The sequence below is a fragment of the Hyla sarda genome, chromosome 1 (genome assembly GCF_029499605.1).
Source record: "Hyla sarda isolate aHylSar1 chromosome 1, aHylSar1.hap1, whole genome shotgun sequence".
NCBI classification, from domain to species: Eukaryota; Metazoa; Chordata; class Amphibia; order Anura; family Hylidae; genus Hyla; species Hyla sarda.
The window spans coordinates 236,007,636-236,033,120 of NC_079189.1; the positions used below are offsets into that span (position 1 = coordinate 236,007,636).

Genomic DNA, 25,485 nt, shown 5'->3' on the forward strand with positions numbered 1-25,485 from the left:
TGTATTACTGTTTATCTGTGCCAGAGTTAGCTGCTCATTTGAACACAGGTAAAGGCGGCTACATGTTGCATGTACTGTATGGGACCCTGAAGAAGCTCCTGACCTCTATATAGACCAGTCTTTCCCAACCAGGGTGCCTCCAGCTGTTGCAAAACTACAACTCACAGCATGTCTGGACAGCCTTTGGCTGTCCAGGCATGCTGGGAGTTGTAGTTTTGCAACAGCTGGAGGCACCCTGGATGGGAAACACTGACATAGACAGTGATTTACAGCTTCCAGCAGATCTTTCTTTTATATGTAAGCATTTGCTTTATCTGTATTAGTTATCTACTTATTTCTATTTAATCCTCACTTTTTCCTATTTTTGGATGACATTTTGGGGCTTCAGAACCATTTACCAGGTTTCCATAGAGTTATGATCTCAACATACAATGGTTTGACCATACAATGGTCGTCCTGGAACCAATTAATATTGTAACTTGAGGGACCACTGTATTGGTATATGCCTCCTTGTATACTGGTATTATTGGTCTCAGTATACAGGATTTGGTAACAGTATGATGGTAATATACTGGTGTTATTTGATAACTAAATAAAGTATATGTTGTATATGTTGTTATCGTGGTATATGGTGTCAAAATTGTGTATAAATATATATATATATATATATATAAAATGCATGTATAAACACACCTATACACACACAAAAATAGTATTTAATGTTATACTCTATTAGTGCTGTGGCGGGATTTTATGCAAGTGGTTTGGGACTTTTTTGGGGCGCAAAATAGTATCCCCAGGCTGTTAAGGTCTGATACAATTAGTTCTGGTTGTTTGTGTACATATATATGTGAATACACCCCACTGAGTGAAAACTGAGGCTCTGTATCTTCACAGAACTAATAAATAACCAGAAATTTCTTAAAATGATGAAAAAGGGAATAACCAAGCAGGATCTCAGATATAAAAGGAATGACCAAGCAGGATCTCAGATATAAAGGGAATGACCAAGCAGGATCTCAAGATAGAAAGGGAATAACCAAGCAGGATTTCAGATATAAAGGGAATGACCAAGCAGGATCTCAGATAGAAAGGGAATAACCAAGCAGGATCTCAGATAGAAAGGGAATAACCAAGCAGGATCTCAGATAGAAAGGGAATAACCAAGCAGGATCTCAGATAGAAAGGGAATGACCAAGCAGGATCTCAGATATAAAGGGAATGACCAAGTAGGATCTCAGATATAAAAGGAATAACCAAGCAGGATCTCAGATATAAAGGGAATGACCAAGCAGGATCTCAGATATAAAGGGAATAACCATGCAGGATCTCAGATATAAAGGGAATAACCAAGCAGGATCTCAGATAGAAAGGGAATGACCAAGCAGGATCTCAGATAGAAAGGGAATAACCAAGCAGGATCTCAGATAGAAAGGGAATAACCAAGCAGGATCTCAGATAGAAAGGGAATAACCAAGCAGGATCTCAGATAGAAAGGGAATGACCAAGCAGGATCTCAGATATAAAGGGAATGACCAAGTAGGATCTCAGATATAAAAGGAATAACCAAGCAGGATCTCAGATATAAAGGGAATGACCAAGCAGGATCTCAGATATAAAGGGAATAACCATGCAGGATCTCAGATATAAAGGGAATAACCAAGCAGGATCTCAGATAGAAAGGGAATGACCAAGCAGGATCTCAGATATAAAGGGAATAACCATGCAGGATCTCAGATATAAAGGGAATAACCAAGCAGGATCTCAGATAGAAAGTGAATGACCAAGCAGGATCTCAGATATAAAGGGAATAACCAAGCAGGATCTCAGATATAAAGGGAATGACCAAGCAGGATCTCAGATATAAAGGGAATGACCAAGTAGGATCTCAGATATAAAAAGGAATAACCAAGCAGGATCTCAGATATAAAGGGAATGACCGAGCAGGATTTCAGATATAAAGGGAATGACCGAGCAGGATCTCAGATAGAAAGGGAATAACCAAGCAGGATCTCAGATAGAAAGGGAATAACCAAGCAGGATCTCAGATATAAAGGGAATGACCAAGCAGGATCTCAGATATAAAGGGAATGACCAAGCAGGATCTCAGATAGAAAGGGAATGACCAAGCAGGATCTCAGATAGAAAGGGAATGACCAAGCAGGATCTCAGATAGAAAGGGAATGACCAAGCAGGATCTCAGATAGAAAGGGAATAACCAAGCAGGATCTCAGATAGAAAGGGAATGACCAAGCAGGATTTCAGATATAAAGGGAATGACCAAGTAGGATCTCAGATATAAAAGGAATAACCAAGCAGGATCTCAGATATAAAAGGAATAACCAGGCAGGATCTCAGATATAAAGGGAATGACCAAGCAGGATCTCAGATATAAAGGGAATAACCATGCAGGATCTCAGATATAAAGGGAATGACCAAGCAGGATCTCAGATAGAAAGGGAATAACCAAGCAGGATCTCAGATATAAAGGGAATAACCAAGCAGGATCTCAGATATAAAGGGAATAACCAAGCAGGATCTCAGATATAAAGGGAATGACCAAGCAGGATCTCAGATATAAAGGGAATGACCGAGCAGGATCTCAGATAGAAAGGGAATAACCAAGCAGGATCTCAGATATAAAGGGAATGACCGAGCAGGATCTCAGATAGAAAGGGAATGACCGAGCAGGATCTCAGATATAAAGGGAATGACCAAGCAGGATCTCAGATATAAAGGGAATGAGTGAGCAGGATCTCAGATATAAAGGGAATGACCGAGCAGGATCTCAGATATAAAGGGAATGACCAAGCAGGATCTCAGATATAAAGGGAATGAGCGAGCAGGATCTCAGATATAAAGGGAATGACCAAGCAGGATCTCAGATATAAAGGTAATGACCAAGCAGGATCTCAGATATAAAGGGAATGTGGTCGCTTACCAGCTCTTCCAGTTTTTAGTACCAGTTTTGACCCCTCCCATCATCTGCCCTACATATTTACCTCATCTATCACTGTATAAAGAGAATGAAATCACATCAGCTGACTTTATAAAGCTTCATCCAGAACAGAACTTTAAATAAAAATTCTAGCCTTCAGAAGTCACAGGTCTGAACAGTGTCACATCGACTACAAGTGATCTGCTATGAGGTCTTCGAGAAAATGGCTGCGGCTCCAGGCCACACAGGAGAGTGTAGGTTTCCCCCTGGTGACCAGTATGTAACAGCGCACCCGGAAGACAGGACAGGGGCAGCTCCCGGGCCAGGCTCAGAGCGCAGCTTCCTCTTCCAGAGCAGCCTTTCCTTTGGCTGGCGGCAGAAGATGCAGGCACCGGGGGAAGAGGATGGAGAGCTGGCCGGGCAGATGGTGGGAGAACCGGAAGAGCTGGACTACAAGGACATGGACGGAGCGGGTGACTGTGACATGGATTATGAGCGGGGGTTTGCCCGCTACATCCCCTACAGGTAGCCGTCCGCTCGCCTGGAGAGGGCATGCACTTGTGTTCTCCGTGCAGCTGCTTTCCATTGCCCCTCGTGATAATGATACGGACGCGCACATGTTTTTGGGCTACCATTTCAGCCAGTGTAGGTGCACTATCCTGCCACTGGGGGGCACCAGTAACTTTTCTTACTCTCTGCTCTATCCACAGGGAACGGAAAGAATGGGCAGATGTGACACCAGTTCCCCAGGATGATGGACCCAACCCCGTGGTGCAGATCGTCTATAGTGACAAGTGTAAGGTGGCGCTGGTAGGGGTGGGATTAGGAAGACGTGTTAGGCTGGGTTCACACCACGTTTTTGCAATACAGTTCCTGTATCAGGTTTTTGATGGATGGGGGGGGGGGGGGGGAGGAACGGATTCCTCAAAACGTGTGTACAAATTTTTAACTGTATACGGTTGAAAACTGTATATGGCTTGAAAAATATTTGGTTGCATCTGTTTTTTTACGAAAAAAACTGTATACGTTTTGAACTTATCATTCCATTATGAATAAAGTTGCACTTGCTTGATTGAAATTCCAGGAAAAAAAACTGTGGAAAGTCAAAAACCATATGGTGAAAACCTGATGGAACTATACTCCCATGTTTAAAAAATAAATGTACAATATATGATACAGTTTTTCACCCGGGCCAAAAACCGTGGTAGGCTATGGTTTTCTGTCCGGAAAAAAAAAAGTAAAAAACCGTATGGTTTGAAAAAACGGAGACAACCGTATACAATATGGTGCATACAGTTTTGAATGGGAAGTCTATGGGCACGGTTTTCTTTGCAGTTGCATACGTGTTTTTTTTTTTTTTTTTTATGAATCCATCTGCCGAAACTGTATAGTAAAATCGTGGTGTGAAATAGTCGCACTCACCATAAATGTAGAGCTTCAGGCTTTATTCAAAGTAGCGCTGAGACAAACAGGTACAAGTCCGACATCGGGAGGAGCGGGGAGGGTGCCCGATGTCGGACTTGTACCTGTTTGTCTCAGCGCTACTTTGAATAAAGCCTGAAGATCTACATTTATGGTGAGTGCGACTCTATTCCTTTCTTCACTATTGACTTGTAAACATACCATTAGGGGTACCTTCACGTGTACATTGGCGCTGCAGAATACGCATCAGATATGATACATTCTCATGTATTAGCATTATCCAGCAAAAATAAATGTGCCCATGATGTGTATTAAATAACTAAAGCCTCAATTTACCTCTCTCAGGTTACCTCTGAAGAAGACTTCAGCGGCAACCTGTGAAGATCTGGTGCACTAATGAATAAACATATTTGGTGTCGCCGCATGCGTAAATCTCCAAACTAGAGATGAGCGAAGTTACAGTAATTTGATTCTGCACGAACCTTGCGGCTCGGTGGTTGCTGACTTTAGCCTGCATAAATGAGTTCAGCACCTGAAAGCTGAACCAATTTATGCTGGCTAAAGTCACCAACCGCTGAGCCGCGAAGTTTGTGATGAATCAAATCACTGTAACTTCGCTCATCTCTACTCTGCAGTGATCGTTGTTACTGTGATGCTTTGTCTGTGGGGTGGCTCGGAGCCAGGGGCTTGGTCGGGCAGCAGTGGGGTTGCCTGGCCACTGGGTCATTCCCCTTGTGGGCATGGTTTCTCGGGGGCGGTGGTCGCCACCCGGCACTATGCCAGTGTCAGGTTAGGGACCCACTCTGAATAGGTGGCCTTGACGTGGCGAGTGGGCTTGTACTTTTTGATCAAAATGTATACCAACAACCTGTTAGTTATTGAATTTATGCTGAGAAGCAAGTAGATCAAAATACAAATTGTGGATGTGCGGCTGTGTTTCTTTTTTCTCTTTGTGTTTTATCATTACAAAGTACAATTGGTCCCGCAATAAAAGTATCCCTCATATGGGTCTGTGGGTGGAAGTATGAAAAAAGTTATGATTTTTAGAAGGCGAGGAAGAAAAAATGAAAATGCAAAAATCGGGCCTGGTCCTTAAAAGAGAACTGCGGCGTAATTTTTTTTTTAAGTCCCCCTGTGCCCGGGCAGCGAAAACATAAAAAAAACAAACATTAACTCGCCTTCCTACGTTTCCTTGTTGCGGAGATGTCGACATCCTGTTTCTCCGGTGCTGCTGGCTTCTTATGCTCAAAAAGTTAAAGGCAGCGTATCGCCGGCCGCAGCGATGTCCCACCTCGGCCGGTGATAGGCTGAGCGCACTGTCATGTAAGGAGCAGGGAGAAGACGAGGCCTGAGCTCCTTACATGACAGTGCGCTCAGCCTATCACTGGCCGAGGCGGGACATCACTGCGGATGGCAATGCGCTGCCTGCACTGTGACGTTTCAAGCCTAAGAAGCCAGCAGCGCTGGAGGAACGGGATGCCGACATCTCCGCAACAGGGGAATGTAGGAAGGTGAGTTAAAGTTTGTATTTTATATTTGTGCAGCCCGGGCACAGGGGGAGTTAAAAAATTGACGCCGCAGTTCTCCTTTAAGGCCAAAATGGGATTGGTCCTTAAGGGGTTAAATAGACACCATCTTTTCAACAAACTTTGTATAAATAATGCAAATGTATATAAGAAACACATTTTACAGAAAAAGGGGCTTCTTTCTCTCCACATAAATGTCTTTTCCTGCCCACCTACATTTTCAGTCACTGAATATAAAAAACACTCAATTCCTTCTTGTCTTTACAAGACAGACTAGTGGCTCATTGAGGGATTAGTTTAATGCTACCAATAAAAGTCTATGGAGGTCAGTGATTAGAGAGCTAGATGCAAGGATATTAAACAGGACCATAGTGCAAGTACCGTATTTATCGGCGTATAACACGCACTTTTTAGGCTAAAGTCTACCTGCGTGTTATACGCCGATAAGCCACTGCAGTTCAATGATTTAAAGCGGGCGCTTTAAATCAATGAACTGCAGCGGCTTTGCAGGTGCAGAGACAGCCAGCGCTGCCGGCTTCTCTGCCCCTGCCTGTCCTGTGGTCTAGAGCCCTGCTGCCGGCCCTTCTCTCCCCCTGGCTATCGGTGCCGCTGCCCGTTCTCTCCCCCTGGCTATCGGTGCCGCTGCCCGTTCTCTCCCCCTGGCTATCTGTGCCGCTGCCCCATTGTCGACGCCAATAGCTAGGGGGAGAGAAGCGGCGCCGGCAATCGGGCAGCGGCGCCGACAGACGGGGAGAGAAGGGGCAGCGTTACCCATTGCCGACGCCGCTGCCCCGTTGCCTCCCCCATCCCCGGTTGTATAATTACCTGTTGCCAGGGTCGGGTCCGCGCTGCTTCATGCCTCCGGTGTGCGTCCCCTGCGTCGTTGCTATGCGCTGCGAGACACAATGACGTCACTCGTCATTGCGCCGTGCATATACAACCGGGGATGGGGGAGGCAACGGTGCAGCGGCGCCGGCAATGGGTGCTGCTGCCCCTTCTCTCCCCCTGTCTGTCGGCGCCGCTGCCCCATTGCCGGCGCCGCTTCTCTCCCCCTGGCTATCGGCGCCGGCAGGGGGCAGCGGCACGGATAGCCAGGGGGAGAGAACGGGCAGCGGCACAGATAGCCAGCGGGAGAGAAGCGACGGCAGCAGGGCTCTAGACCCCAGGAAAGGCAGGGGGAGAGAAGCGGGCAGCGATGGCCTCTCTCCCCCCCTGCCTTTCCTGGGGGCCTCTGCGGGGTCAGAAAAAGTGTATCGGGGTATACGCATGCACACACACGCACCCTCATTTTACCAAGGATATTTGCCTAAAAAACTTTTTTTTACCCAAATATCCTTGGTAAAATAAGGGTGCGTGTTATAGGCCGGTGCGTGGTATACCCCGATAAATACGGTATTTGGTATGACCCCAGTGCCTAACTCACAGCCTATACTATTCACTACTGCTCTATAATGTGCTCCATTCAGCTGCTTTTATTTTGTGTACTTTAACCTTTTAAGGACTAAGGGCATACCTGTACTCCCTAAATCCTTAAGCAACTTTGAAGCAAGCGCAGGAGCTCTTTGCAGTTTTGTTATAAATTTCTGCTGACAAAAATTATTTTTGTTTCATGGTATATCTTATGGTAAAATGAAAGATGGAATTACAAAGTACAATTGGTTGTGTAAGAAATAAGGCCTTATATGGGTCTGGAGGAGGTAAAGATTTACGCAAAAATGAAAATTATGGGTACGCCCTTGTGTCCTGGTACAGGGGTATTCCAGGAAAAACCCCTTATATTCAACTGGCTATAGAAAGTCACAGATTTGTAAATTACTTCTATTAAAAAATCTTAATCTTTTCAGTACTTATGATCTGCTGAAGTTGAGTTGTTCTTTTCTGTCCAAGTGCTCTCTGACACATGTCTCGGGAACTGTCCAGAGTAGAAGCAAATCCCCATAGCAAGTCTCTTCTACTCTGTGCAGTTCCCGAGACAAGCAGAGATGTCAGCAGAGAAGCACTGTTGCCAGACAGAAAAGAACAACTCAACTTCAACAGCTGATATTTATTGGAAGGATTAAGATTTTTTTTTTTTTTAATCAGCTGCTGAAGTTGAGTTGTTCAACTGGCTGATTGACAAGGCTTCAGGAGGAACACAGCTTGCAGCAACACTACTGTAACACAAAGCCTCCAGCTTTTGCAAAACTACAACACCAAGCATGCATGGACATTCAAAGGATGTCTGGGCATGCTGGGAGTTGTAGTTTTGCAAAAGCTGTAGGAACACAGTTGACTGCAACACTTTTGTAAAAGAGTTATCCAAACACTGTACCTCCAACTATTCCAAAACTACAAGTCCCAGCATTACAGGACTGCCTAAGGATGATACACATGAATGACAGGAAGATGTAAGTTATACACCCACCATATTGTCTTTGGTGGTAGAGTACAGGCAATCTCCAATAATCTTTTTTTTTTTTTGTCTATTTTTTAACGCAATTTTTTTTTTTTGCGCAAAATATGATAGAATTCTTCATAGCCATGTCTACTATTAAGTTTACCATAGAGCACTTTCTACTGTAGAATCGAAATGATGCACTTTTCTTGCGCAAATATACACCACCTCGGAGGACACGTACCAAAGTGTTCTAAAGCATCTGAAAATTATATTAACTATTTTGGGACAGTTAGGACTACTACTCCCATCATTAACAGACTCTGCCCATGATGGGAGTTAGTCACACCGGGTCATTCACCAGAGACCCGCTGCGATCCGCATTTATTAACTGTAAATGCCGGCGGCACATGCGACTACACTGCGCTGCCCGCCGGCTCCTTTATACAGCTGTCACATTTCAAAATCCCCGCCCGGGAGACAGGAGCTCTGATTGGTGAATAGCTATTCACCAATCAGAGCTCTCATCTCCCGGCAGCGGGGATTATGAAATGCGTCCCTCTGGTGAATAGCAATTCACCAATCAGAGCTCCTGTCTCCCGGCGGCAATTATGAATTGAGAGCTGTATACAGGAGCCAGTGGGCAGTGCAGTGTAGCCACATGTTCTGGTGGCTTTTACAGTTAATAAATGCGGATCTCAGCGGGTCTCTGGAGAATGACCCGGTGCGATCTGCACCTCAGTCCCTGGACTATAAATCCCACCATGGGCAGAGTCTATCCCATGATGGGAGTAGTTGTAGTACCGCAGCGCTGAGGGATGGCACATCTCTCCCCCCCAGCTGTGGGACTTTTAGGACTACTACTCCCATCATGGACAGACTCTGTCCATAATGGGAGTTATAGGCCAGGGGCTGAGGTGCAGATCGCAGCAGGTCATTCTCCAGAGACCCACTGTGATCCGCATTTCTTAAGTTAACAAGCCGGCGGCACATGCGGCTACACTGCGCTGCCCGCCGCCTCCAGGCTCCTGTATACATCTCGCACAATTCATAATCGCCACCGCCGGGAGCTCTGATTGGTGAAAAGCTATTCACCAATCAGAGCTCCTGGCGGTGGCGATTATGAATTATGATATATACAGGAGCCGGCGGGCAGTGCAGTGTAGCCGCAAGTTCCGCCTGCTTCTTAACTTAATAAATGCAGATTTAAATGTGGAGAATGACCTGCTGTGATCTGCACCTCAGCCCCTGGACTATAACTCCCATCATGGACAGTGCCTGTCCATGATGGGAATAGTAGTCCTAAAAGTCCTGCAGGTGGGGGATGTGCAAGTGCCATCCCTCAGCACTGCGGTACTACAACTACTCCCATCATGGGACAGACTCTGCCATGATGGGAGTTATAGTCCAGGGGCTGAAGGGCATCCGCATTTATTAACTGTACAAGCCGGCAGAACATGTGGCTACACTGCGCTCCCTGCTGGCTCCTGTATGCACCGCTCATAATTCATAATCGCCACCGGGAGACAGGAGCTCTGATTGGTGAATAGCTATTCACAAATCAGAGCTCCTGTCTCCCGGGCGGGGATTATGAAATGTGACAGCTGTATACAGGAGCCGGAGGGCAGTGCAGTGTAGCCACATGTTCTGCTGGCTTTTACAGTTAATAAATGTGGATCGCAGCGGGTCTCTGGAGAATGACCCGATGCGATCTGCCCCTCAGCCCCTGGACTATAGCTGCCATCATGGACGGAGTCTGTCCATGATGGGAATAGTAGTCCCAAAAGTCCTGCAGCCAAGGGCAGAGGGACAGATCGAGCTATACAGTCCAGGCCTTACTGTTCGTTTGCGTAATGGGAACAGAGCCTTTCTGGCAGTGTGTTCCCAAACATGGAGATTCCAGCTTTTGCTTAACTACAGCCCTCGTGATTGGAGATGTAGTTTAGCAACAATTGGAGGCTCCCTGTTTATGAACACGCTGCATTGTGTGCTCTTCCCAGGTGAGAGCGCAAAAAATGTACTAACCCATGTTTCTTTTTTTTTTTCTTCTCCTTTCAGATACCTGAATGCAGAGGGCTACGACGATTGTCAGCGTCTTTTTAATTTCAATAAAATGGTTAACAAGGGCTGTGGGGGAGTGTTTTTTTAAATAAAATTTTTTCTTCAATGTGTTTTATTATAATTGAATTTTCAGGCTTAGTAGTGGAAGCCGTCTTATAGATGGAATCCATTACTATGCCAGGGCTTAGCGTCAGCCCCAAAATCTGCTAACCTCTAATTATTACCCCGGTACCCACCGCCGGGAAGAGCTGGTACCAACAGGCCTGGAGTGTCAAAAATTGTGCTCCTGGGCCTAGGCGGTAACAGGCTGGCATTTATGTAGGCTGGGGAGGGCTAGTAACATTGGTCCTCGCCCACCCTGGTAATGTCAGGCTGTTGCTGCTTGGTTGGTATCTGGCTGATAATGAAAATAGGGGAACCCTATGCGTGTTTTTTTTTTTCAATTATTTTAAATAAATAAAAAGTGTGTGGTTCCCCCAATTTTTCATTATCAGCAAGATACCAACCAAACAGCAACAGCCTGACATTACCAGGGTGGGCGAGGACTATTGATACTGGCCCTTCCCAGCTTAAATAAAGCCAACCTGTTACCGCCTAGGCCCAGGAGCACCATTTTTGACGATCCAGGCCTGTTGGTACCGGCTCTTCCCGACACCTCTGTGGTGGTGGGTACCGGGTAGCAATAATTGGGGGTTAGCGCAAGCTGATTTTGGGGATAACTCTAAGCCCTGGCTTAGTAATGGATTCTGTCTACAAGATATCTTTCACTACTAAGCCTGAAAACACAACACATTGAAAAAAAAAATTTATAAAAAAAAAAAACAAACACTCCCCCACAGCCCTCGTTAACCCTTTTATTGACATTTAAAAAAAACTCTGTTCATCTTCGTAATCCGCTGAATCTGATGTAGTCCTCTGCATTCACGTATCTTAAATGAGAAGAGAACAAAAACAATAAAACTACAACCATTTGTGTGTTTCTTCACTATTAAAAAGCTGGTGTGAAATTTTTGATGTAAACTGGACTCTCACCCCCTCGAAAATATCATGTAAAGCAGACAATATATGTGGACACGCCCACTTTTACATAACTCACGTGAACAGTGTAAAACGCGGCACAAAGGTCTTTGAAAATGTGGCCGATACTTTTCGCACCAATTTTTTTTTTCTTTGGCGCAAAATTCTTTGAGAATCTCCCCCTCTGTGTACTTTATAAAGATTTATGATTTCACTATTGTGCAGAATTTTGTTGGGCACACACTGCTGCTTCGATACTTCTAGCTATGTGAGCAGTGTACGGTAGAGCGAGGGGAGGCGTTTCTATATTTGCAGAAAATGTATCAAAGGAGTGCACAGCCTTAGCAAATCTTGAGCAACAGTGTAAATTAGACAAGCAGTGCAAAGGGGTAGATCTGTGTCTACTATAGATACATAATGATAAATCTCCCCCTGTGTTTGTAAAGGTTACAGGTTGAGGAAAGGGTTACAGAGCAGGGCTGCCAGGCTCCCGAGCGCAGTGAGGGAGGGGGAGCAGTTATGACAGTGCAGGCAAGAGAAGGACACATCCCCTTTGACAAGAAGGAAAAGACATTGAGCAGCTATAATATATTTGTGAAATATGGGTGATGGATACATAAAAATTGCATGTACATGATCAGGATGAGGTACTGAGTAACATATAACAGTTTTTTTTTGGGGGGGGGGGGGGGGGGAGAATCTGACAGGTACATTTTAAGGACCAGGGGCGTACCTGTAAGCCCTGTTCCCGCTACCGGTGTTTAAAGCATGCTCAGGGTGAGCGTGCTTTAAGCCTGGTTGGTCCTGACTGCCGACAGCAGCCAGGACCCAGGGTTAATCTAAAATGAAAGTAAGTCCCGAGAAGCTGAGAGGACTGCAGAAGAGCCCTTACCTGCCTCCTAGCTGTTCTGTCGGTGAGCCTCTGCCTCCAGCCTCTGCCACCGATAACACTGATCAATGCTGAGCCAAAGCTCAGGATTGAACAGTGTATGCAATCGAAAGATTGCATGGTCGAGCCCCCCTATAGGGTCTAAAATAAAAGTAAAATATAGTTTAAAAAAAAACGGTGATGTGAATAAGCCCCTCGACTAATAAAAGTTTGAATCACCTCCCTTTTCCCATTTTCTAAATAAAATGTAATAAAAAATAAACCTTAACATATGTGGTATCACCGCTTGTGTAAATGTCAGAACTAATAAAATATAAGGTTAGTTAAACCACATGGTTGATGGCATACTTGTAAAAAAAAAGCGCCAAATTGTGCACTTTTGGTCACTTCATATACCATAAAAAAAATATACAGAACAGTGAAAAAGTCCCATGAAAACTCAAATGGTATCGAAAAAACTACAGACCGCGGCACAAAAAAATGAGCCCTCATACATCCCCCGTATGCAGAAAAATAAGTTTTATAGGGTCAGAAGGAGATTTTAACATACTAAATTTGGTGCATGTAGTTTATTTATTTTGATATAGTAAAATAAAATATAACCTACATAAATTGGGTATCTTTGTAATCGTATGGACTAGAGATGAGCGAACTTCCAGTAAATTCGATCCGTCACGAACTTCTCGGCTCGGCAGTTGATGACTTATCCTGCGTAAATTAGTTCAGCCTTCAGGTGCTCCGGTGGGCTGGAAAAGGTGGATACAGTCCTAGGAAAGAGTCTCCTAGGAATGTATCCACCTTTTCCAGCCCACCGGAGCACCTGAAAGCTGAACTAATAAATGCAGGAAAAGTCATCAACTGCCGAGCCGATTGGTTTGTGACGAATCGAATTACTGGAAGTTCGCTCATCTCTAGTATGGACCTACAGAATAAAGATAAGGTGTCATTTTTACCAAAAAGTGCACTGTGTAGAAAGAGGCCCTCAAAATTTACAAGATGGCGTGTGTTTTTTTAAAAATTTATTTTCACCCAATTTTTTTATTTTTTATTTAGCTGCAGATTTTGTTATTAAATAAGTGATGTCATTACAAAGGACAATTGGTGATGCAAGAAACAAGCCCTCATATGGGTCTGTAGGTGAAAAATTGAAAGTGTTATAATTCTTAGAAGGGGAGGAGGAAAAAACGTAAGTGCAAAAATGAAAAATCGCCTGGTCCTTAAAGGACATCTGCAGCATTACAAACACTTAACCCCTATCTTGAGGATAGGGGATAAGTGTTTGATCGCGGGGGGTCCGAACGCTGGGGCCCCCTGTGATCTCCTGTAATGGGCCCCGGCTGTCCCGTGCAGGGGGCGTGCCAGCCGCAGCATGACGTTGCAGCCGGCACACGTCCTCCATACATCTCTATGGGAGAGGCGGGGAGGCAGCGTTCGTGCCTCCCCGCATCCCCCATAGAACTGTATGGGGACGGGGAGGAGACGGGGTGTCACTGTCGACCTCTAGGTCGACGCTACGCGCCTTAGCGCTCACCATGAGCGCTTATGGCGGCGCACCGTTAGGGAGATCGGGGGGCCCCAGCTGTCGGACCCCCCGTGATCAAACACTTATTCCCTATCCTGTGGATAGGGGATAAGTGTAATGCCGCTGCAGTTGTCCTTTTAAGGCCAAAATGGGCTTTGTCCTTAAGGCCAAAATGAGTCATGTCCTTACATGGAGTATCAGATACAAAAACTTTATATGTTGTACATTTTGGCAAAACATTAACCTTTCTAATATACTTCATAGGAAAATGTTATTTCCTTTTTATAGAAATCATGGCTTTGTCCAAGCTGAAGCACAGGAATGGACAATGTCCAGTAAGTGAGGGTGGCCTAGCTCTCCTCTGTCTGATAATAAAAGAGAGAGCGCAGAGGAGCCCTATCGGACAGGAGAGAGCGCAGAGGAGCCCTATCGGACAGGAGAGAGCGCAGAGTAGCCCTATCGGACAGGAGAGAGCGCAGATGAGCGCTATCGGACAGGAGAGAGCGTAGAGGAGCCCTATCGGACAGGAGAGAGCGCAGATGAGCGCTATCGGACAGGAGAGAGCGTAGAGGAGCGCTATCGGACGGGAGAGAGCGCAGGGGAGCCCTATCGGACGGGAGAGAGCGCAGGGGAGCCCTATCGGACGGGAGAGAGCGCAGGGGAGCCCTATCGGACGGGAGAGAGCGCAGGGGAGCCCTATCGGACGGGAGAGAGCGCAGGGGAGCCCTATCGGACGGGAGAGAGCGCAGGGGAGCCCTATCGGACGGGAGAGAGCGCAGGGGAGCCCTATCGGACGGGAGAGAGCGCAGGGGAGCCCTATCGGACGGGAGAGAGCGCAGGGGAGCCCTATCGGACGGGAGAGAGCGCAGGGGAGCCCTATCGGACGGGAGAGAGCGCAGGGGAGCCCTATCGGACGGGAGAGAGCGCAGGGGAGCCCTATCGGACGGGAGAGAGCGCAGGGGAGTGCTAACTCACCCACACTTATTGGACTTTTGGCACTGGACTTTCTGAATTAATATTTTCACGTTTTTGTACTTGCATTTTATATATAATTTTGTTCTCCAGTATTTCAGTACAGGCATAGTAACTATACCTCTTACCATTACAGTCCGCGATGTATATGACTACTTTCGTGCTGTTCTACATCGAGATGAGAGAAGTGAAAGAGCTTTTAAACTGACAGGTGATGCCATTGAATTGAATGCTGCAAACTACACAGTTTGGTGAGTAAGGTGAAGTTTTTAGCCAGTCAGCACCCATAGGCTGAAAGGGGAACTCTGGTACTTAACGGGACAGGGGATAAGTGTCTGATTGGGGGGGGGGGGTCCCAGCGGTCAGATCTCCAGGTGCATGGAATGCTGGTCGACACTCCCCCTCCATACATCTATATGGGAGAGTCGGAGAGACAGTGTTTATGTATCTCTGGCTCTCCCATAGAGATGCATGGAGGGGGTATGGTTCCAAGATAATGCCATTCCAAAACATTGAGATATTCCCCTTAAACCACTCCATTACATTTAGGGTCATTGCAGGAGATCTATACAAACCTGTGCAGAGGAAAGGAGGAGCAGTTGCTTCAGATTGCTTGTAAAAAAAAAAAAAAAAAAAAAAAATATATATATTTTTTCAAGGCCTCTGAAACATAAAAGAAGCAAGCAGGTTGCACTACACTTTCCTCTTCACAGGTTTTGAGAAATCTTCCCTCATTGTCTTATTGGAAAGTGAACATTCCCCCCAGTCTTAAATCTCCAGCAGACTGAAACAGGTTTCCCTCCAGAATTGCCTTGTACTTGCTGCCATCAATCTGTCCTTTTAATTGTGACCAGTTCTCCATGCAATAAAACCATCCCCACAGCATGGTACTGCCACCCACATGCTTTTCTCTGTGGATAGGGTAATGGTAAGTGTTGGGTTTGCACCACACAGTTTCTCTTAAGATTGCCAAAAAGGGGACCACATTCAAATCATTTTGTCACTTCTCGAGGGAATCTGTTTGACCAAACCTTATTTATTAGCCCCTTAAGGACCGAGGTCATTTTGGCCTTAAAGACCAGAGCATTTTTTGAACATGTGAAAATTGTCACTTTAAGCATTAATAACTCTGGGATGCTTTTACTTATGAAGTTGATTCCGAGATTGTTTTTTTTGTGACATATTCTACTTTATCGTAGTGGTAAATTTTAGTTGATAGTTGCATAATTTCTTGGTGAAAAATTCAAAATTTTCATGAAAAATTTGAAAATTTTGCATTTTTCTGAATTTGAAGCACTCTGCTTTTGAGGAAAATAGACATGCCAAATAAATGATGTACTGATTCACATATACAATATGTCTACTTTATGTTTGCATCATAAAGTTTACATTTTTTTTACTTTTGGAAGACACCAGAGGGCTTCAAAGTTCAGCAGCAATTTTCCAATTTTTCACAACATTTTCAAAATCTGAATTTTTCAGGGACCAGTTCAGTTTTGAAGTGGATTTGAGGGGTCTTCATATTAGAAATACCCCATAAATGACACCATTATAAAAACTGCACCCATCAAAGTATACAAAATGATATTCAGAATGTTTAGCCCTTTAGGTGTTTCACAGGAATGGCAGCAAAGTGAAGGAGAAAATTCAAAATCTCTCCCAGTTTTTGAATTTTTGCAGGGGGTAGAAGGAGAAAATGCCCCCAAAATGTGTAACCCAATTTCTCTCGAGTAAGGAAATACCTCATATGTGAATGTAAAGTGCTCTGTGGGTGCACTAGAGGGCTCAGAAGTGAAGGAGCAACAATGGGATTTTGGAGAGTGAATTTTGCTGAAATGGTTTTAGGGGGGTATGTCGCATTTAGGAAGCCCCTATGGTTCCATAACAGCAAAAAAAAAAAAAACACATGGCATACTATTTTGGAATCTACACCCCTTAAGGCACGTAAGAAGGGGTACAGTTAGCCTTAACACCCCACAGGTGTTTGACAACTTTTCGTTAAATTCGGATGTGTAAATGAAGAAACCTTTTTTTTTTTTTTTTTCCCACTAAAATGCAGTTTTCCCCTAAAAAATTTACGATTTTTTTTACAGGAGGTAATAGGAGAAATGCCCCCCAACATTTGTAACCCCATTTCTTCTGAGTATGGAAATACCCCATATTCAGACGTCAAGTGTTCTGCTGGCGCACTACAATGCTCAGAAGAGAAGGAGCCACATTTGGCTTTTTGAAAGCAAATTTTGAGGAAATAGTTTTTGGGGGGCATGTCGCATTTAGGAAGCTCCTGTGGTGCCATAACAGCAAAAAAATACCAACATGGCATACTATTTTGGAAACTACACCCCTCAAGAAACGTAACAAGGGGTACAGTGGGCCTAAACACCCCACAGGTGTTTGACGACTTTTCGTTAAAGTCAGATGTGTAAATTAAAGAAAAAAATTAACTATTTTTATAATAGGAGAAAATGCCCCCCAAAATATGTAACCCCGTTTCTTCTGAGTATGGAAATACCCCATGTGTGGATGTAAAGTGCTCTGCGGGCAAACTACAATGCTCAGAAGAAAAGGAGCTTTTGGAGAGAGAATTTTGAATGGAAGGGCCATGTGCGTTTACAAAGCCCCCATGTTGCCAGAACAGTGGACCCCCCACATGTGACCCCATTTTGGAAACTACACCCCTCACAGAATTTAATAAGGGGTGCAGTGAGCATTTACACCCCACTGGTGTTTGTCAGACTTTTGGAACAGTGGGCTGTGCAAATGAAAAATTAAATTTTTCATTAGCCTGGACCACTGTTCCAAAAATCTGTGGGCCGTAAATGCTCACTGCACCCCTTATTAAATTCTGTGATGGGTGTAGTTCCAAAATGGGGTCACGTGGGGGGGTTCCACCGTTCTGGCACCATGGGGGCTTTGTAAACGCACATGGCCTTCAATTCCAGCCAAATTCTTCCAAAAGCCAAATGGCGCTCCTTCTCTTCTGAGCCCTGTAGTTTGCCCGCAGAGCACTTTACATCCACATGTGGGGTATTTATATACTCAGAAGAAATGGGGTTACAAATTTTGGGGGGCTTTTTACCTATTACCCCTTGTGAAAATGAAAAATGTGGGATAACGCCAGCATTTTAGTGAAAAAATACAAATTTTTCATTTTCAACGGAAATTCTTCAAACACCCGTGGGTAGTTATTGCTCACTATACCCCTTGTTACATTCCTTAAGGGTTGTAGGTTCCAAAATGGGGTCACATGTGGTTTTTTTTGGCGGTCTTTTTTTCCCTTTTACCTTTTGTGAAAATAAAAAGTATGGGGCAACACCAGCAAGTTACTGTAAAAAATAAAAACATTTTTACAATAACATGCTGGAGTAGACCCTAACTTTACCTTTTCATAAGGGGTTAAAAAATGAAAAAGACCCCAAAATTTGTTAGACAATTTCCTCAGAGTACAGAAATACCCCATATGTGGCACTAAACTGTTGCCTTGAAATACAACAGGGCTACGAAGGGGGAGAGCGCCATGTGTATTTGAGGCCTAAATTAGGGATTTGCATAAGGATGGACATAGGGGTATTCTACACCAGTGATTCACAAACAGGGTGCCTCCAGCTGTTTTAAAACTCCTAGCATGCCTGGACAGTCAATGGCTGTCCGGCAATACTGGGAGTTGTTGTTTTGCAACACCTGGATGCTCTGTTTTGGAAACCGTGCCGTACCTGATGATTTTTATTTTTATTGGGGGGGGGGGGGGGGGGAGGGAGGGAGGGAGGGAGGGAGACTGTGTAGGGGTATGTGTATATGGAGTGTTTTACTCTCTATTTTGTTAGTGTAGCGTTCACAGTGAGTTTCCTGCTGGGAGTTTGAGCTGCAGCGGAAAATTTGCTGCATCTCAAACTTGCACCGTGAAACTAGCTGTAAACCCGCCCGTGTGAATGTACCCTGTACATTCACATGGGGGGGGTGCGGGGCAAATCTCGAGCTGTTGCAAAACTACAACTCCCAGCATGCCCTTTGACTGTCCGTGCATGCTGGGAGTTGTAGTTTTGCAACATCTGGAGGGCCACAGTTTGGACACCACTACTTAGTGGTCTCCCAGCTGTTTTCCTCCAGGAGTTGCAAAACTACAACTCCCAGCATGCCCTTCAGGTGGGTAGAGCGGGGGGATCTGAACTTTAACCCCCCAGTCAGGGATCACTGTTCAGGACCATCCACAGATGGTCCTGGGGGGGCTTGCAGAAGTTGTCCCCCGCTGGTAATAGTGGGACTTCTGCCAGTTGACCTGTGCGAGCATCGCCGGGTTAACTGAATGACTTATATAAACGTCATGATGTGCTGGTAGTTCGCGCATCACGACTTTTATATAAGTCATTCTGCGGGAAGGGGTTAAAAAGTTATTAATACATTTTGCAAATACTTTTTAGATTAGTTTTATATTCAGATGAGTGGCAATTTTCTCTTGCCCCAATATTGTGTTATAACAGTTTCATTGCTTTGTATCTTAGGCATTACAGAAGAATACTTTTACAATCACTGAAGAAAGACCTACAAGAGGAAATGAACTATATAACAGCAATAATTGAGGACCAGCCAAAAAATTATCAAGTCTGGTAAGAGTATATTGCGAAATTTCTTGTTACAGTGAATGTTTGTTTTTGTTCTGTGATGTTAAGATCATAGGGGGAGATTTAGCAAAACCTTTGTAGAGGAAGAGTTGACCAGTTACCCACAGCAACCAATGAGATTGCTTCTTAAATTTTTCAGAAGCCCTTTTAAAAATGAAAGAATAATTCTGGTTTACAAAAAAAAAATGTGTACCGTATATCCCGGCGTATAAGACGACTTTTAAACCCGAATTTTCTTCTGAAAAGTCGGGGGTCGTCTTATACGCCGGGTATAGGGGTCCGGCATAGGAATGCTTATGATTATCGTGCCGGCTCTTGTGTGCGGCTGCAGGCGGGGGCCGGCCAGAGCATGTACAAACTAATAACTGTATACTTAAAAACCAGGGTGCCTCCAGCTGTTGTGAAACTACAACTCCCAGCATGCCTGGACCGGCAAAGGCTGTCCGGGCATGCTGGTAGTTGTAGTTTCACAACAGCTGGAGGCACCCTGGTTTTTAGTATACATGAATTAGTTTTTACATGCTCTGGCCGGCCCCCGCCTGCAGCCGCACACAGGAGCCGGCACGATAATCATAAGCATTCCTATGCCGGACATCCCTGTGTCCCGAAAAATCTTTTCGGGACATAAAGATGTCCGCAGGTCACTTACCATTCCCCGCCCGCCGCGCGTCCTCCTCCGGTCCTTCTCCACCTCTCTATGGTTGTACGCACGTGACGTCAGTGACGTCCCGTGCGTATAACCATAGAGGCGCAGGAGGACCGGAGGAGGACGAGCGCGGCCAGGGCCTGGTGAGTGACCGGCGGCGCGTCCTCTACAGTGTTCCATAGGCCATAGCAGTAGATTGTGACCCCGGGCCGGAGAAGCGCTGACCGGAACACTGTAGATGACGCGCCGCCGGTCACTCACCAGGCCCCGGCTGCGCTCGTCCTCCTCCGCTCCAGTACACAGACATACAGCCTCCAGCCATACACTCTATATGGCTGGAAGTTGTATGTCTGTGGGGGAGGGAGCTGCCTACTATTGTGGGGGAGGGAGCTGCCTACTATTGTGGGGGAGGGAGCTGCCTACTATTGTGGGGGAGGGAGCTGCCTACTATTGTGGGGGAGGGAGCTGCCTACTATTGTGGGGGAGGGAGCTGCCTACTATTGTGGGGGAGGGAGCTGCCTACTATTGTGGGGGAGGGAGCTGCCTACTATTGTGGGGGGGGGAGCTGCCTGCTATTGTGGGGGGGGGGAGCTGCCTGCTATTGTGGGGGAGGGAGCTGCCTACTATTGTGGGGGAGGGAGCTGCCTACTATTGTGGGGGAGGGAGCTGCCTACTATTGTGGGGGAGGGAGCTGCCTACTATTGTGGGGGAGGGAGCTGCCTACTATTGTGGGGGAGGGAGCTGCCTACTATTGTGGGGGAGGGAGCTGCCTACTATTGTGGGGGAGGGAGCTGCCTACTATTGTGGGGGAGGGAGCTGCCTACTATTGTGGGGGAGGGAGCTGCCTACTATTGTGGGGGAGGGAGCTGCCTACTATTGTGGGGGAGGGAGCTGCCTACTATTGTGGGGGAGGGAGCTGCCTGCTATTGTGGGGGAGGGAGCTGCCTGCTATTGTGGGGGAGGGAGCTGCCTGCTATTGTGGGGGAGGGAGCTGCCTGCTATTGTGGGGGGGGAGCTGCCTGCTATTGTGGGGGGGGGGAGCTGCCGACCTAATGTGGGGGAACTGCCGACCTAATGTGGGGGAACATGCTGCCTACCTAATGTGGGGGAACTATAAGGTACTGTACATAGCGGTAGGAGGGGTAGTCTTATACGGCAAGTATATCACAAACTATATTTTAACTGTAAAAGTTGGGGGTCGTCTTATACGCCCAGTCGTCTTATACGCCGGCATATACGGTACACGAAAAAACTGGTGTACCAGAATAGTTCATTATTACCCCACAGTTTGTAAGACAAATACTGTTTTTTTCCTGGGTATGAGACAACTGGGCGTATAAGACGACCTGCACCTTTTTACAGTTAAAATATAGAGTTTGGGATATACTCGCCGTAGAAGACTACATCTCTACTGCGATGTACGGTACCTTACCAGTGATTGGCTGGTTGTTGTATACAAAGCCTGCTTGGATTGGTCAGCTCTCCCTGTCTGCCCAGTCCTCCCTGTCTCCAAGACTATCAAAGCGGTACATGCCTCTTTTACCCATCTGGCCCGCCCTTGTATCCTATTGCCGTACCTCCTTTTCTGCCTCTCAGATCTCGCACATGCGCCACCCTTGTATCCCATTAACGTACCTCCTTCTCCACCTCTCTGATCTCGCAAATGAACACCAGTGCCGCCGGTCAGATTTTGCACATGCGCACCTGCGCCACCTCTCAGATCTTGCACATTCACGCCTGTGCCACCTCAGATCTCGCACATGCGCACCGCTTCACTGCAGTCCTCAGGAGCGAGATCTGAGAGGCAGAGAAAGAGGTACGGTAATAGGATACATACAAGGGCGGGCCGGACGGTTGAAAGATGTGTGTTTTTCTGGGCACAGCGCCACTCTCTCTCTATCCATACCCCGGGTGCCCCGCTCTATCTCTATCCATATCCCGGCCGTCCCAGCCGACTGCAGCACCCGCCCTATAAGAAGACACCCAGCGTGTAAGACTACCCCCGACTTCTGAAAACATTTTCCTTGGTCTGGACAGTTCCTGATACGGGCATCAGGTATCAGCAGAGAGCACTGTGGACAACACAAAAAAGAAATTCAAAAAATAAAGATTTTCCTCTGTAGCAAACAGCTGCTAAAAAGTACTGAAAGGATTAAGATTTTTTTAATAGAAGCAATTTACAAATCTGTTTAACTTTCTGGCACCAGTTCATTAAAAAAAAAAAAAAAATCCACCAGAGTACCCCTGTAAGGCTAATGTTCCTAACTTTAAGAAAAAATTCCTTCTGAACTTCAGATCTGGCAAATAAATCCTTTTCTTTTTAGTCTATTAACTATAACCTGTAATATTTACACACCAGAAATACATTCAGGCTCCTCTTGAACTGAGTTAAGGAGTTTACTATGACAGCTTTCTCTAAGGGAGTGTTCCTTGGTCTTTCATAATAAAGATCTTCTATGTTTGGTGTAATGGTCGGACACCCATCGATCAATGTGTTATCCCCTATCCTGTGTGGACAGGTGAAAACTATTTGAAATGTGAATTACCCTTTGGTCTTCATGAGGGAAATCATCCATTGCAATTGTTACATTGCTTAATCAGTGTGCAGCCTGGGGCACTGCTGTTCATCATAGTTACTGTAGAGTTAGCAGAAGTATTGGTGACTTGTGAGGTGTCACCGGTCTTTCTACGGCAGTGACATAGCTGGGAATCCCCAAGCATATTGGTGCATATATTGGTGCTCTGTGTGATAATAAAATACATCTAGTAAGCTTAGTTCACGCAGTGCAATTTTTTTACATGTTAAGCAGCCTTAAGCTGCACTGGCATTCAGAGGTGCCCACTGGCTATGCCAGCAGACCCATTTGTACCTGGACTGTGTTGATACTCCTTTCCAGCTGTGTTGTGTAAGACAGAGCGCTGGGAGGAAGAGATCATCATAATCACATCCTAGCCCTTCCTCCCAACACTCAGTGTCACAGCTGCATGCAAAGGAAGGAGAAAAGCTTCACAGCCCGGGTAAGGGGGATCTGATGTGACGTGATGGGCTTAGGGGGCTGATCCTGATGAACTGGGGAAGTGATGAAATGGCTCACATGTTGCGGGAGGGGGCGGGATTAGACACACATGTTGCAGGAGTGGTCGGGAGTGAAGCATGCGCTGCAGGATGAAATAATCAGAAATCCAGCGGGAGCCAGATTAAGAAAACAGTCTCACGCAGGGCTCTATTTTGAAGATTAGGGGGACAAAAGGCAATGCAAAACCCTTTTTTATCGTGAATCACAAAGATCTTCAAGAGCAGTTATCTATAAACACAGTTTTAACATGTGAAACAGTTCAAAATGTTTCACCTGTTAAAGCCGCACTGTCATTGCATTTTTTTAGAGTGTGTGTTATGTCACCATCAAAATCAAAGAATAAAAAAAAAAACTGCACCATGTGACCCCCCCCCCCTAACTAAAGAGCTTTGTGATGAAGAATTACGACAATAAATTTGTGTTTGTGTTGGCCGTGACTAATGGGTATAAGTTTGAAGCAGTTATTTTTTCAACCTTTAGGCATCACAGAAGAGTTCTGGTCGAGTTGCTGAAAGATCCATCAGAAGAACTTGATTTTGTTGCAGATATCTTAAACCAGGACTCAAAAAACTATCATGCCTGGCAGCACAGGCAGTGGGTCATTCAGGTATTGTACCAATCATAACTGGAGCATAGCATATCATATATTGACTTTACTCTTTGAGGCCCACATAATGATGTCTTATAACCCTTGTAATCTCCCCACTAGACATAATTCAATTTTAGTAATGAATCTTCATTTTATGCCATCAAAAAAGGATTTATTTTACTCTTTATCTAATTGTCTTTAATAGGAATTCAATTTATGGGATGGTGAATTGCAGTATGTTGACCTGTTGTTAGCAAGAGATCTCCGAAACAACTCTGCATGGAACCAAAGATACTTTATTATTTCTAATACATCTGGGTACAGCAATCCTCAGATCCTAGAAAGAGAAGTCCAGTAAGTGATATACATAGAATGTTATGTTTAGGCTTAAACCTCTAAATATATTTACAGAACTGTAATCATAGCTCGTATCTTATAAATATCTGTTATCCAAAGTGTTCCCTTAACCAGTTAAGGATGCAGGGGTATGTAGTTAAGGAAACAGGACGTACCGGTAAGCCCTGGTCCCGTTACCGCTGTTTGAAGCACGCTCATGAGCTTGTACGTGGTCAGCAGCCAGGACTCAGGGTTAATGCCGGACATCGGCGATTGGGCCAATGCCCGGCATTAACCCTTTAGATCAAAAACGAACAGGTTGTTATGCTGAGAAGCTGGTAGATCAAAATACAAATGGTGGATGTGCGGCTATGTTTCTCTGTTTATGTTTTACAATTATAGTCTCTCCCCTCTTTCATAGCCAGCCCTCCTCTCCACCTATTCGGCCCAGGTGTTTTTAATTAGCAGGAGACTGCATAAGGGTTTCCTCCTAACATTCTCCCAGCCCTCTGGCAGGGAGCACATGGTAGGTTTTTGCACTGGTGGTGGTGATCTGTGGCGGCCATTGTTACTGTGATGGTTTGTCTGTGGGGGTGTGTGGCCGGGGGCTTGGACGGGCGGCAGTCGGGCTACCTGGCCACTGGGTCATTCCCCCTGTATGCTTGGTATCGTGGAGGCAGTGGCTGGCGCTACGCCAGTGTCAAGTTAGGGACCCACTCTGAATAGGTGGCCTTGTACTTATTGATCAAAATATATCCTAACAACCTGTTATGCACACTGCAAAATTTTTGCCACAAAAATGTAAATTCTGGCCTCCGCAGCAAGAATGAACTTGCTCAGGAATGCATTGCAGCCAATCTAGATACTGCATGTCCGAGCGGTCTGACTGCAAACTGATTCAGGCGCCACATGTTGCTTAGAGGAATACTCCGGGGAACTAAACCCATAGCCCATCCTTTCCCTCTCACCAACCTATTTGTCTAAATATCATGCATTAGCTATATACAGCAGTTCCCCTCTTTCAGCTGTCACTTACATGCTGGGAGTGAGAGAAATACATCATATTCAGATCCTGCTTGTCTTGCAGGAGGGGGAAGGCTAGGTCTCAGTGAGGGGTTTACACAAAGACAAATATCACATGATTTCTGGCTTCACAGCCACAGCTCCCCTTCCAAGTGTGAGGAGCTTGCCGTTGAAAGCAGCTTAGAAAGATTTTCAGTCACAACTCAGCACAATGCTGCTCTTTGCCTACTGTAGATCTAATCACTGCTGCCATTCAGAACACAGCATGATGTATTGCTTGGGGAAGGGGGGGGGGATAGTTTAAAAGAAAAGACATGTAGTGTGTGAGGCTGACTGTTTACAACAACACAGCATGCACGCAGATAGTGAAAGCCATTGGCTGGCAGTCATGACACAGAGCTGCACAGACTGGTGGGAGTTGTAGTCTGAGCTGCAAGCATGGATAAAGAATATTAAGGAGACAATAGGGGCCAA

General features: G+C 45.5%; 2 protein-coding genes across 2 annotated transcripts in view; one reads left to right on the forward strand and one right to left on the reverse strand.

Annotated features, from left to right (window-relative positions):
- Positions 1-3,114, reverse strand: part of TMSB10 (thymosin beta 10) — a 40,815-nt gene extending 37,701 nt beyond the window's left edge. Inside the window, exon 1 of the mRNA XM_056569028.1 lies at positions 3,003-3,114. The gene's annotated coding sequence lies outside the window, so the exon portion shown is untranslated. The remainder of the gene's footprint in view (positions 1-3,002) is intronic.
- The window catches only part of FNTA (farnesyltransferase, CAAX box, alpha), a 36,446-nt gene continuing 13,980 nt past the window's right edge, over positions 3,020-25,485 (forward strand). The window contains exons 1-6 of the mRNA XM_056569011.1: positions 3,020-3,463; positions 3,649-3,734; positions 14,858-14,972; positions 19,221-19,325; positions 23,544-23,670; positions 23,858-24,006. Coding sequence (XP_056424986.1) covers positions 3,162-3,463; positions 3,649-3,734; positions 14,858-14,972; positions 19,221-19,325; positions 23,544-23,670; positions 23,858-24,006 — 884 coding nt within the window. The 5' untranslated portion in view covers positions 3,020-3,161. The remainder of the gene's footprint in view (positions 3,464-3,648; positions 3,735-14,857; positions 14,973-19,220; positions 19,326-23,543; positions 23,671-23,857; positions 24,007-25,485) is intronic.